Source organism: Babylonia areolata, chromosome 18, assembly GCF_041734735.1.
Source record: "Babylonia areolata isolate BAREFJ2019XMU chromosome 18, ASM4173473v1, whole genome shotgun sequence".
In the NCBI taxonomy this organism is placed as follows: Eukaryota; Metazoa; Mollusca; class Gastropoda; order Neogastropoda; family Buccinidae; genus Babylonia; species Babylonia areolata.
The window spans coordinates 16,671,795-16,686,794 of record NC_134893.1 but is presented as its reverse complement, the minus strand read 5'-3'; the positions used below and the strand labels follow the sequence as shown (position 1 = coordinate 16,686,794).

Below are 15,000 nucleotides of genomic sequence, written 5' to 3'. Positions count from 1 at the left end.
GCTATACCAGGAATGCACGGTCTTCCTTGTCCAGAAACAATTGTAGGACTGTGGTTGATGTGTAGGTTACACACACACACACACACACACACACACACACACACACACACACCACACACACACACACACACACACACACACACACACACACACACACACACACACACACACACACACCCTCGATGCAAAAGGATGCTACAACCACTCCACTCCACGAACTGAAGTGGGTTCAGAACTAAACAAAGAAAGGGGCTCGGTTCTTTCTTTTTCCTTCCGAGTTCTTTCGAGCACAGTGTGTTATTAGTTCTCAGACTTCGTGGTTGCGGTCTAGAGGAGAGAGTGTTCTATATTGGCTTGAAACAGGTTAACGATCCCTCAGCATCAGCCATCGAGGCAGTGACTTCTTACCCACCTCAGGCCGTAGTGTGTGTCTCTAGGGATCGGCATAGGAAGGCGGGGCCCAATCCTCTCCTTCCGCCGTGTTCAGCTTCTCCCAACTGGAGTCGGATACTCATTCACACCTGAGGGAAGAGATAAAAAAAACGGAAGTAAAGTGCCTTTCCCCAAGGACACATATAATATCCGTGCCGAACTCGGTACCGCGAACCCTGCTGGTGAACACTGTGCTGGTGATGGTGAACTCCGGATCACAAGTGCCAGCATCTAACCTGACTCTGCCACAACACCACCACTCCTGTGTAGGAAAAAGGGTGTAACTTTTATAAGGTGAGGTTGAAGTTGCTCGCTGCTTTCTCTTTCGAGTTCTTGTTTACTCACTCAGTACGGCCAGTCCTATCTTCTCCTCTACACAGACCCCTCGGATGTCCAGTGGGTGTCTCTATGACCCAACCTTTAGCTTCCGTCGTCAGAATTGTGGTATTCTTTGTCAACATTCACCTCTTCAGTGTAAGAGCCTTCCGCTTGTAATATTTTGATGGTTGTAATTGGGGTGAAACGCTGTTAACGTCGTCTCTTTCGCCGTTCGTATGGAGAGAGTTAAAGTCAAGTTGGTATAGTTATCTCGGGCTCTGTTGATGGCATCACGAGGAGAGGAGAGGTTTGCTTAGATTATGTTGGAGAATGGTTGTGAGGTTGTTATGAGGCGTTACCTTTTGTATGAGATCGAAGGGGTGGACTACACTGCACGATTGTCAATATTTGATTTTAGCAGGTAGATGACATGATGTCTGTTGGTCTCGGTCTCTCCGGTCTCTCTCTCTCTCTCTCTCTCTCTCTCTCTCTCTCTCTGTGATATATATATATATATATATATATATATATATATATATATTATGAACATATGTGTTATATATATATAAATATATATATAATAAACATATGTGTTATATATATATATATATAAACATGTGTCACACACACACACACACACACACACACACACACACACATATATATATATATATATATATATATATATATATATATATATATATATATATATATATATATGGTATAGTTAGCTAGATGGATAGATACATAGCATGACTGTCACTTACGTGTTTGGCAACGAGCGAAAATTAATGAATGGCCAGGCGTGTCTTCGATCGGTTTCGTCAGCAAACCTCTGACGTCCTGTCCAGAATTAGAAACAAAACAAATACGAATGATGTCTTAATGCCACAAACAGACCAAACAACGATAAACTGGACTGGACAATAATACCGCTGCTACAAATAATGTCGTAGAATGAATGATATTGATGCAAGACGGCAAGTAGGCTTGTTTGCTTTCCTTCTTGCACACACACACACACACACTCTCTCTCTCTCTCTCTCTCTCTCTCTCTCTCTATATATATATATATATATGTGTGTGTGCATATGATTATAGACATATATACAGTTTGTCCTTGATGGCAGGTGTTTCTTGCCTCGATCCCTCTCTCCCTTTGTCCCTCCCTCCCTCTCTCCCTCCCTCCCTCCCGTCCGTCCGTCCCACGTGCAGAAAATGTACCGTCACGTAGTCACACATAGCAGAAACCACTTTATTGACCTCTCTCTGCCCCCCAACCCCCCCCCCCCACCCCAACCCCCACCAACCCCTCCACCCCCCACTCCACCCACCACCACCCCTCCTCTGTGACACGAGGACTGTGGCCAGCTGAGACACTTGCAATAATATATTATCTCGGCGTCTGTCGAGCTGTATATAATATGCAGGGAAGCGGATTTATGTTAGAGGAGGCTGTTGGCATCTAAGCTCAAATTGTTTTTTGTTTGTTGTTGTTGTTGTTTTTATATGAATTTTAAACATTCAGCCTGCAATGAAATAACTGGGGTAGAGTGGGGGGTTATAAAAAAAATAAAATAAAAAAGATCAAAGGTAAGCAAGACAGAAAACATTTCCAAGACACCATCAGAGACATCAAAACGGATCTTGAATGCATGTTTTTCACGTTGATTTTTTTTACGTTGTGCAGCTTGGTTGGACATGTTTTGCAAAGGTGGTGGGTTGGTTGGGGAGTGGCAGTGGAGGGGGGTGCGGCGATGTATGGAACAATAGTAGTAGTAGTAGTAGTAGTATATGTTTGAAGGTATACATATATTTATTAGTTTATTTATTTATTTATTTATCTGTTTATGATTATATTGAGTGAGAGAGAGAGAGAGAGAGAAGGGGGGTGGGGAGAGAATCTGTTTATTCCCCACGTCGCTCTGCACACATCGACAGAGAAAGAAAAAATCCAACATAAATCAATAAACTTCAAACCATTCTCCCTTCTCGTTTTTATTTTTTATTTTTTTAAATTTTTTTTAACAAGCCAAGATGTCCTAAGGACTTAAGTGTCAATAAAAAAAATAATAAATAAATATAAAAAAGCTGCCAGCTATAAGGTATTGCTGACAAGAGCACTATTCCTTGCACGCGCGCCCCACCTGTGTGTATTGGTAAACTGGAGTGTAGAAGGCTCAGCCACACGAACGGCTTCGGTGTGTGTCAAACGTACTGGCGTTTGCCGTAATACTTGACAGCCAAAAGGGACGGACACACACACACACGCACACACACGCACACAGACACACACACACACACACACACACACACACACACACACACACACACACACACACACACACACACACACACACACACACACACACAGGAGCTCATACTATATCAGTGTTAGCCAATTTGGACTACAATCGCTATGTAGTTGGGAGAGCTAGAATACCTCCCAACTTTGATATCACAGTTATACGATTATGTAGGTTTTTTTTTTTTTTTTTTTTTTTTTTTTTTTTAGGCTGTATTCAAAAAGAGGTCGTGTCCATTGAAACGCATTGGGATTTGTTCTCGACTGCAGCTGGTGTGTGTGTGTGTGTGTGTGTGTGTGTGTGTGTGTGTGTGTGTGTGTGTGTGAGTGAGTGTGTGTGTGTGTGTGTGTGTGTGTGTGTGTGTGTGTGTGTGTGTGTGTTTGTTTGTTAAAAAGTCCCGTTTTGCAGACATTTACAGTGCAGCTGACTAAAACAAAATATTATGATTAGCTGTTTTGAACTCAGTGGAGTCGGACCAAAGTGGAACATCGTTCGGATGCCGACATCTTTTGTTTGAAGCCCCAAAAGATACTCTTCTTCAGCCTTGGAATATAACACGTGCGGTTTGTTTGATAAAGACAGCTTGTGAACGGCTTATGTTCACTGTCGTTTGGCACATGTGTTTTTTGTGTTTTGTTGTTGTTGTTTTGTTGTTGTTTTGTTTCTTGTTGTTGGTTGTTTGTTTGTTGTTGTTTTTTGTTGTTTTTTTTGTTTTGTTTTTTGTTGTTGTTTTTTTTGGGGGGGGGCGGAGGCAGGGGTAGGCGGGGGGGTTAGGGGGGTGACACATGATCCATTCAGCCGCTTGCAGCAATCCGCACGTCAGATCGGAACGGATGTTGTGTCAGCGCCTTAAAGCTGATGGCGCATTGTGTGGCACAAGTAAGGAACGTAGGTCGGTATTGGTGTGTGGCTGTGTGCTTTTCACCTGTGTCAAGAGCTGCTGTCCTTTGGAGAGAGTGGCTTCCTAGCCGGATTCCTTCTGGGCTTCAGTGCCCTGTCGACGTGTGAAAATGCTTCACTTTGCTGCTGCCTTGTTTGAACTACTGCAGATAACTCTGGCTGTTAGTATAATGGTAGTAGGGTCTTCTTTCTAAACTGCGTCGGTGGCTGAATACATTACTGAGGTGGTTTACATTTAAAAAGAATTATTATTATTATTATTATTGTTATTGCAGTGATTTGCCTAGGGCAGGTGAAATGTGGGTGTGTGGATGCAGAGGGGCAGGGAAAGGTGTGTGCTTGCCACATATATATATATATATATATATATATATATAGAGAGAGAGAGAGAGAGAGAGATGTATGGCCTTACGTTCATCATCATCAGCTCTCTGTCTCTCTCTCTCTCTCTCTCTCTCTCTCTCTCTGATGACTCACCAAGCTCATGACGACTTATCGCTTGCCAACTCTGCAACACATGCCAGAAGCTGGTAATTAAGATAGCATAAAAGTGTAACATCTTGGGTAACACCCCCTAGGCCCTCCCCCCCCCCCCACCCCCAACTCACTATACCCCCACCCCATCCCCACCCCCACCCCCACCGCTCATACAAGAGACTCCCTGTTTTCTCTGTCCGACATCAAGTGCCTGGCCTCCCGACGGTGCTTGTTCACTGCTGCTGTCACTCTATGCATGGTGTCAGTGGGGGCTGGCAGGACCGACTCTTTGCAGTATATATATATATATATATATTACCCTGGTGTTGACAGCTGGCGACAATGACGCAGTCAAAACAGACAGTGGTGCAGGGCGTAGTATGGAAATGACATTGTGTTCCATGCTGCAGTCTAGTCCACGTGGGCTTCGTATAAAGGGCCAGTCAGTCTTCCTGTTTTGTGTAACCTTCATCTAAAAAGTTCGGATAAACAACAGCCTTATCGAGAATGTTGTGGCAGTGACTATAGTTACTTTGATGCTGTTGTTTATTTTCTTTCTAAGAGCAAATTCCTTAGTTCACACACTTAATGTGATTCTTGCTGGTGATATTCAAACCACTGATTGAATCGTTCCAAAATTGTCAAAATACTGTTTAAATTGTTCCAAAAGTTTGAAAAAGACTCTTTAAATCGTTCCAAAACAATCAAAGCGCTGTTTTAATCGTTCCAAAATGCCTAAAACACTCTTTAACTCGTTTCAATACAAGCAAAACACCGTTTAAGTCGTGTGAGAGATTCAAAGCACTCTTTAAATCGTCCCAAACTATTCAAAACTGTTTAAATCATTCCAAACTTCTGTTTATTATGGTACTTGAGTCTCGGGTCGGATGACAGAAACGATAAAAAAGACCCTCCCCTCGCCCCCCCCCCCCCCCCCCCCTCCCCCTCTCCTTCCCCTGAAACTGAACCGAACAAACAAGGCATGGAGCAACAGGGAAGGGGAGGTCACTGGGTTCGTGTTTAACGCCTCAGTCGCCAGCCAGCGAATAGAAGTCCAGCAGCTCGTTTCATACCTGTGGCTAGCGAGGGGAGAAAGACCAGTCCCTCGAGTCCAGCCAGCGTGCTGGGGGGGGGGGGGGGGGGAAGAGGGGAGAGGTGTGTGTGGGGGGGGGGGGGGGGGGGGGGCAGTGGGGTTGGGAGGAGAAATGAGCGATGGAGAATTTTGATGTGACACCAACACACACACCAGCCATCTCCCCCTCGCCTTGCCAACCCAACACTTCACACAACTCTTTCCCCCAAGCCAGCAACAAGCCACACGACTGCAGCAGCTACAGGTCGGTCTACAAGTTGGGTCTCCCCTCCCGTCTCCCCCCCTCCCCCCCCCCCCTTCCTCTCCCGGCCTCTTCTTGATCCACCACCACCACCTCCACCACCACCACCACCCCATTCCCCCCCCCCTCTCCTCCCCCCCCCCTCCTCCCTCCCCCCTTTCTTGCTTTCCGCTCCCTTCACATGAAAGGTCGTCAGAGGAAAAACAGGAGGGAGGAAAAATGTCGTCAGGTCCATCACTGGCACACGTCCCGAACTCGCTCTGCAGGCGTGCAGCAAGAAGGGTCTCCAGTCAGTCTCCCGGTGTGACGCCAGGAAGAAAAAAAAAGAAGAAGAAAAACAAAAAAAACAAACAAACAAACAAAAAAAGTTCTGTGACATGTGGTGTAGGTGTGTCCCGAACCTGAATAACCCATCATCCTGCCCCCTCCCACACCCCCTCCTACACACCCTCACGTTCAACTTCACCCCCTCCCTCTTTTCACTGCATCATCCGCCGTCATTTACAGATTCTGTATCACCGATAACAAGTGTAGCTTATCATCTCTGAAGTGAAATTCGCTTGTGGTCCCTCCTTCCTGGTTCCCCCCCCAGCTCACCATTCACCCCCACCCCCTCTCTCCTCCTACCTTTTAAACGATACCATTTAAATGGGAAATTTAGTACTTTAACAGTGTTTACAGTCAACAGTAAATGTGACGAGACACAAAACCAAATTCCACTCTATTCCTCACAGGTTGTAGTGTATACTAGTAGCTCACAATACAAAGAATAGGACGCACACCTAAGACACATGTTACGGTTTCAGCGCCCAAACAGATAAAATGAAACTATCAAGGTACATCCAGTGCCATGTTTATGATTATATCCAAGAAAAATTAACAGTTAAAAGAAAAAAAACAAGAGAGGCAAGGCCTTCAAGACTCACTTGTGATACACTTTAAAAAAATCCAAGCTTTTTATGTATTGAGTATACAATTGAGTATTGAGTATATTGAGTATATTACATTTCAAAATGTAATGTTTAAGATGAGAAAGATCAGTTTAAAGCAAATTAAGTCCCCTAGCATTAATTACAGAGTAATTTCCCTTTTTTACTATCTGCACCAAAATAAATAAAACTTCCATGCTTAGCAAAAGAAGTTCCTGTTTGAACATAAAATGATAATAATGACTGCTCTTGTTGTTGGGTCAGAATATCAGATCAAAGTGCCAAGTTTAGAGAATACAAAAAATATAAATATAACAGTAAATGCAGTTTGCATATGATTAGGCTTCATTTTATATTTTTTGGTGCCCATCCCAGAGGTGCAATATTGTTTTAAACAAGATGACTGGAAAAGAACTTAATTTTTCCTATTTTTATGCCTAATTTGGTGTCAACTGACAAAGTATTTGCAGAGAAAATGTCACTGTTAAAGTTTACCACGGACACACAGACACACACACACACACACAGACACACACACACACACACACACACACACAGACAACCGAACACCGGGTTAAAACATAGACTCACTTTGTTTACACAAGTGATTCAAAAATGAACAGTTCAAACACGTCACAGTGCAACCAAGAATCATAGAACTTGTTACAGCAGCAAGGCTTTTTTTTATCAACCAGGTATACAGTCACATGTCTCGCCCATGACCAGATAGTACACTCAGGAACAGCAGTTTTCCACCACCACAAGCGCGGTAAGTTGTTGGAGCGAGTGACGCTTGGCCCTGTACGTACGTCTGAATTGATAAAATACAACGTCCCAAGATAAACATGCTGTAACTATCATCGTGTAGAGGAGAGCGGTTTCAAAACCCTTAAATGATAAGAAAGGCAACCAGCTTACTTACTTCATCTTCTCCGTGTTCTGTGCATGTGGCACACAAGGCCACCATGGTCCTATATCCATACCGGCCATCGGGGCAGTGAAACAGTAAAATCCACTGTGTCAGGGACTTGGCATAGGAAGGCGGGGCCCAATCCTCTCCTTCCGCCGTTTCAATCTTCCCCAACCGAAGTCAGGTACCCGTTCACACCTGGGTGGAGTGAGGGAAAATCGGAGTAAAGTGCTTTTATTTTATTTTTTTCAGGAATACAAAAACTTGTCAAACTACAGCGTATCATTCTTCAGGGCTCAGGTTTCCAGTTTTCACGTGAGTCAAGTAGTGGTCAGTCCATCTTTTCCTGTACCATGAAAAGACGATTTGATTTGGCGAGCTAACCATCTTAGTGGTCGGTAGTTTTGTCAGTGGTGATCATGAGGTGTTTGCCAGGTTTGAAGAACGGATTGTACTCATGCGGTTTGTCGACAGATTGCAGTTATCAGGTCTGTAGACAGGAAGGAAAGATCAACCCTGATAGTGGTCCGAAGACATCTTTCGTTAGGGGTGTGAGGTCTGGTTTCTAGATATGTTTAGGTTTAGGCAGCTCAGGTTAATATCTGTTTTTACCAACGGCAGATCTTGTTTAGAAGATACACCTGGTCGCATCGTACTGTTCTGTGCGTGCAATGTTTTCGCGGCTGCGTAATAATATCATCATCATTGCAGAAATGATGATAATGGTAGCAGTTGTGATTCTGATGATGACGTAACATTAAAGGAGTTAATAAAGAACACGTAAACAAAGGTGAAGGCAATTAACGATAAACATAAACACGAAAGGAATAAAACAGTGAACAACTAAACCAAAAAGAAAACGAAGCCACAGAAAGCGGTAGCGTGAACGAACATGCCAACAGTGTTGAGTCCGACGAAGACAGACTGTGCAGGATGGTAAAACAGTAAGGGGCTGTAAGTCAGAACGCAAAGGTGACAAAAGGGAGACAAGAGGGCCGTGGGGAGAACGAAACCATCGCGTGCATAATTACAAGATGTGTGTCTGTCTATTGGAACAGCCAATCTAAACGTACATAATTATTGGTTCTTTCATTCCCTTCAGCCCCCTCTCCAACTAAAATCGGGTCATTCTGGTTACCTTGAGTGCGGATGTCGCTCTCTTATCCTCATACGAGATCGGAGCTGTGCGTGTTAGGTATCTTGAAAAAAAGAAATGAAAAAAAGAAAAAAAGAAAAGAAATCAAGCTGTCGCGTTGAATATGATTTGTCACGGCTGTGTGGAGGGGTCCATAAATGACTGCGCTGTCACAGGGGGACACACTTTACTTCCCTCCCTCCGTCCCTCTTTCCGTCCCGACTGCTCGTCGAATCAAAATAGATTCTTCACCCCCACCCCCTCACCCCACCCCGCCCCCTCCACAACACCTCTCTGTCTAATCTCACTCCTCCGCCTCCCACCCTCCACCACATGTTGTTCAGCCCGCGGGAGGAAAAGGGCGGGCCTGTACATTTTTCGTGGCGCAGCACAGCAGTTGGTTGTCGGGCCCAGTCGCCGTCGACCACCGACCGAACGAAACGCTGCACAGCGTCGCCAGTGAAGCACAACCCTGGTCGGTGGCAGTCGCTGGTGCATGCAGCTGCGCGCGCGCGCGTGCGTGTGTGTGTGTGTGTATGTGTATGTGCATGGAGTTGTTTCCACCTTCCGCTGGCTGCAACAGACTGCTCTCTCCCCGCACCGTGTCGCTGTTGTCAGTCCACCGTGACGTCTTCCTGGACCGGAGACGCGTCAGCAGTGATCGCCCTTCTGTGTTCGTGTTCCGACAAGTGGGATAACCTTTTTTTTATACACCCTGTCTCTATAGTGTCTGGCACTGACGGAGACATGTGAAGGGTGGTGGTGGTGGTGGTGGTGATTGTTTCGCAACGTTCCCTTACAGTTCACGTCCTGAAGTGTGTTTGTGATGCGGAGGCTGGCGATCCATCGTCGATAGACGTGTCCCACGTTTCGTTATTTTTGTGGATCATTAGACGGCGTTCGATTTCTTGGTTCTCTCTCTCTCCTTACCTTCATCGCCTTGCTTCGTTTTCGGAATGAAGGTGAACAGTGTGACTGTAGCGGCCGCTCCGTGGTAAATAAAACGTCCTGCAGCCTTCTCGATCTTGTTGTCCTTGATTCGAACCGCGTGTGGTGGTTATAGGAGGGGGGCCGAGTTGTGTGAGTCAAGGTAGCAGTTTTCTCAGGGCCACCTGCGGTCATCATGTGCCCAGCGTCTTACAACAACAACGGTGTCTACAAGTACCGGATTTATAATGTGCACGAGAGAGGAGGTGGAGGATTTGGTGTAGGAGCAGGAGGCGGCGGTCTTCAGCCTCCACAGGTGGGGCGTTCTTCCACAACCCAGAGCTTGGATCGTCGCAATGTGAGCATGTACCGGTCCTTCTCCAAGCCTCCCAGACATCAGTCGGCCTCCACGGGAGGTCCTGGTGGACACAGTCTCTTCTACCGCTCGTTGGTAAGGGGGTTTGGTGGCTGTCCTCAGATTGTTTATTGGACAGCTCTGTCCGTTTTTGTGTTATCGTTTGCACAGAACTACAGGGAAGCTGGTGGATGTCCATAGATTATTATTCAGCACTGACCGTTTTTCGTTTTCACCATCATAACTCAGATATAAGAGGGTTGATGGCTGTTCGTAGATTATTATTCATTATTATCCGTTTTTGTTTGTTTTTTTTGTTTTGTTTTGTTTTGTTTTTTTTTTTCTTATATCATCAGCACACAAATATTAGGGACTGGTTTGGCTAACAACGGATTACTATTCAACACTATCCATTTGTTGTTGTCGTTTTATCACTAGCACATAAGTACATGGGAATGAAAACTGTCCACATTATTATTATTATTATTATTATTATCATCAGCATCATTGCTATTATAATTATTGTAATTATTCAGCATTGTCCGTTTTAGGGGTGGGGTCACAGGTTTGTTTGCTCGTTTCATCACAAACCTACAAACATTGAGGGTTGATGGCAGTGCCGTCAGCAGAGTATTGTTCGGCATTGTGCTTTTGTTATCACTAGCACACCAGTAAAGGTCGAACATCAAGATGGCTACGTGTCCACACAATAATTATTATTTTACTTTTTTATGAATTGGGTGGAATGTAGGGGTAGTCAACACACAATTTTTTTTTTCTTAGATTCTTTTTATTAATTGGGATGGGCATCACGATAGCTAAATTCGGGTGTAACCGCGTGTTAACTGATGATGTCAGAAAACCGTGGTCGAAAGATACTGAACTGAATCAAACAGTTTTTGGATTTACGTTTTTTGGGTTTTTTTTTAAGTATGGACGCAACAAAACTGAAACGAACAAAGTTGTAGGGGGAGGAGAGGAAAGAAAGGTATCACACACACACACACACACACACACACACACACACACACACACACACACACACACACACACACACACACACACACACACAGTCACTCACACACACACACACACACACACACACACACACACAGAGTTAAAGAAAAAGACGGGGGTGAGTGGGGGGCGGAGGGGGGGGAGGTGAGATGCTGAGAGAAGTATGCCAAAACTCAGTCTGAAAGTACAAAAATGTGATTGTGAAGGCAGAGGTTTGAGTGTTGTTGTGTTTTGTTTTGTTTTTTTGTTTTTTGTTTTTATCAAATCAATCAAATCAAAAACACTTTTTTAATCCACATTGAAATTAAGTTGTGCAATCACAGGCTCGTTGTAAACACTGGCATAAAATCGTGGAAAACCCGCGTTTGTGGTGGATGAACAATATCCCACATTTACCTTCATCAGTCGTAAGTGAAGTTTTGTTCATGATGAATATGCCCCACCACACTAACCCCCCCCCCCCCCCCCCCCTTTTTTTTCTTTCAATCAACAAGACAGTTCCCGCACTTGTGTTGATAGAGGTTAAAACAATATGGAAACCAAGTTGACTCATACACCCACCCCCCCCCACCACCACCACCACCACCCACATCCCTCGCCCATGCCACCCCCTACCTGTAATGTTGGTAGTCATTTTCTTGTGTAATACAGAAATCGATAGACAGATTTTTTTTTCCCCAACCTTCAGCGACACAGTGACCTACTTCAGGCGGTAACCTACTCAGCGCAGTCATTTCATTGGCTGTGAATGACTGATGCAGCTGTTAGTTCGAGACGTTTTCATGAAAGTGGTGGATTTCGTATTGAGTGTTATATGTATCCGCCTGTCAGAAAATATCCTAAAAATATATCTCTGTGTACTTTTAGGAGTTTTCAAGTAAGCAGTTTCCGCAAAGAAATATACGAAGGCGCATCGGTACATTTTATAGGTTGCTGCTCTCGTGATGAAAACAGGGAACGCGTATAAGCTCGTTTACGGTTTTTTTTATTGACGGGAATAATTGAGTCCCCTTAGCATATTAATAGGTTATTAATGACGGAACATAGGGTTGTATAATTGGTGCATCGAAAGGTCATATAATTAATGGCGAAAATGAAGAATAATTATACTGTGATGGACTTAATATTCATGAATGAAGAAACAAAGTGAAGGTATCTTGGTGTGTGCATGTGTTCATTATTAACGAAAATTATGCAGACAAATTGGTACATTTGCAGGTCTTTGAAGAAGATAATGAAAGCATATTGGCACATTTTAAAGTTAATAAGAAAAAATATATATTATGGAATATTGGCGCGCGTACAGATCACTGGTGAAGGAAAGTATGAAGGCTTGCCAACAAATTCACGGGTTACTATTGAAGAAGAAAATATTTAATATAATTATGTTTGGCGCTTTTACAAACTGTCCACACACAAAAAGTCACGTTGGTACGTGTTTTAACTGAGAATGAAATGTGAAAGCCTTATAGTACATTTACAGATTTCTAAAGGAGAAAATAATCATCAATGCTTATCAGAAGTCAGAACACATTATCCTCTCCGATAAGACAAATTATCTGGCACATCTCCAAATTACAAACGAAGTTGGGGGTAGTGGGGAAGGTGGGAGGGGGTGTGGGTGATGCGGAGGCTTCGTCATCAGATAATGAACAGATTAGTAGCGAAGAAGGAGAAAAAAAATAACAACCCAAAACATCAGACCACATTGAGGAAAATTTGTCACAGGCACAATTGCACGATCGGTACACAACCTTGACGTGTTTCCGAAGGATGAGGATAACAGGAACTTTTGAGGAACTTTTTTTTTCCATATTATAATTATTATTTATTTATTTATCTATTTTATGTATTTATTTACTTATTACCCTTTTTTATTATTATTTATTTATTTATCTATTTTATGTATTTATTTACTTATTACCCTTTTTTTTTTCAAGGCCTGACTAAGCGCGGCGTTGGGCTACGCCGCTGGTCAGGCATCTGCTTGGCAGATGTGGTGTAGCGTGTATGGATTTGTCCGAACGCAGTGACGCCTCCTTGAGCTACTGAAACTGAAACTGAAACTGAGGATAACAGCACAAAAGTAAAGGAATCATTCCTGTGTAATGTTGATGCAGCAACGTTTAAACTTAACTTACCCCTACCGCCCCCCTATCCCCCCACCCCCACCCCCACCCCCCATCCCTCCTCACATTCAGTCACCACCACACCACCACTGCCTCCTCCCCCTTCTGCTCCCAACAACAGAACTTTTGTTTGCTGTTAGCTGAAAACCCAGAGAGGTATAACAGCTGGAGGGGGAAGGAAGGAAGGGAGGGGGCTGAATCTTCACCGCCAGTTGAGGCTGACCTCCAGGTTCAGTTTTCTCAACAAGACAGACAGACAGACAGACAGACAGACTGGGTTGTGCCCTATCACCTCGTCCGCCTGTCCTCTTCTTCAGTGTGTCTGTCTCTCTTTCTGATTCTTTCTGCCACTCTCTCTCTCCCTCTCTCTCTCTCTGTCCGCCATCACTCTCTCTCTCTCTCTCCCATCACACTCTGTCTCTCCAATCACTCTTTCTCTCCCATCACTCTCTGTCTCTCTCCCTCTCTCTCTCTCTGTCTCTCTCTCTCTCTTCTTTTCTTCTCTCTTTCTCCCCTTTCCATAGATATGGTTATGTGTGCTATTGTGTAACTGATGCAGATGAGCAAGGACAGATTGGAAGAATAGGCCTTGCTTAAAGTCTTAATCTTTGAAGAAAGAAAAACTTTTTGAATTCTCATATCTCTCTCTCTCTCTCTCTCTCTCTCTCTCTCTCTCTCTCTCTCTCTCTCTCTCTCTCTCTCTGTCCGCCATCACTCTCTCTCTCTCCCATCACTCTCTCTCTCCCATCACTCTCTCTCTCCAATCACTCTCTCTAATCACTCTCTGTCTCTCTCCCTCTTCCTCCGCCTCTCTCTTTTCTGTCTCGCTGTCTCGCTCGCTCTTTCTCGTACACTTTGAATCTGCGAGTTAGACACTGGAAATTATACAAATAATGAGGCCCAGGAAACGATATGATTAACAAATAGTAAAGGGTGGTAACTCTCTCCATTACACAAGGCACACAACTTCAAGTCAGTGATGCTTACGCTACCGATTCAGCTAGCACACAGGTAAATAAAAGGTACATTGGAACAAACCCAGACACTTCCTCAAAAAAGGAAGCGCCGGGCCTGTCCTTATACCAATCATTTGACATGTGCACATGTCAATGTACATTTTTATTTACCTGTGTGCTAGCTGAATCGGTAGCGTAAGCATCACTGACTTAAGTTGTGTGCCTTGTGTAATGGAGAGAGTTACCACCCTTTACTATTTGCGAGTTAGACACTTGGAACAAACCTTCAAAACAACACAAGGGCCTCTGTCTGTCTGTATGTCTGCCTGTCTGTCTGTATGTATGTATGCATGTCTCTCTCTCTCTCTTCCCATCTTCCCACATGTATACTCGTTCCTTCTCATTAAATTTCTCCCCCCTACAGTCAGAACTCTGAACTGGACGAGAAGACATCAGTCCCCTCCATCCAAAGGTTACCGACTACAGGCTGTATTATTATTAATATTTCTTTAGTGTGGGAAGCTGACTGGTGTGAAGAACTGTCATTTCAATTGCCACATATTGTATATTAATTGTATAAGATAATTATAAGCTGTGTGTGAACGTCGCCTTAGCTTAACCTGTGTTTGTGTCTGTGTGTGTGTGTGTGTGTGTGTGTGTGTCTTTGCTTGTGTGTGTTACTGTGTGTATGTATGAGACACACACACACACACACACACACACACACACACACACACACACACACACAGAGCGTATATGTCTGTGTGTGAAGAGACTGTGCGAGAGAGAGAGAGAGAGGAAGAACTGGCGCGTTCAGAGTTGCTATAATGTGTGCTTGTGCGTAAATGTGGGTGTGTTATGTATTTGAAAGGAAT

General features: G+C 44.1%; 1 protein-coding gene across 13 annotated transcripts in view; it reads left to right on the top strand.

Moving 5' to 3' along the window:
- LOC143292529 (tensin-3-like) overlaps positions 1-15,000 on the top strand; it is a 433,846-nt gene that overhangs the window by 295,750 nt on the left and 123,096 nt on the right. The window contains exon 1 of one of the 13 annotated variants that reach the window (XM_076602905.1): positions 9,175-10,119. The exons of the other annotated variants lie outside the window; for them this stretch is intronic. Coding sequence (XP_076459020.1) covers positions 9,865-10,119 — 255 coding nt within the window. The 5' untranslated portion in view covers positions 9,175-9,864. Of the gene's footprint in view, positions 1-9,174; positions 10,120-15,000 lie in introns of those variants that run through there. 13 annotated transcript variants of the gene reach the window in all.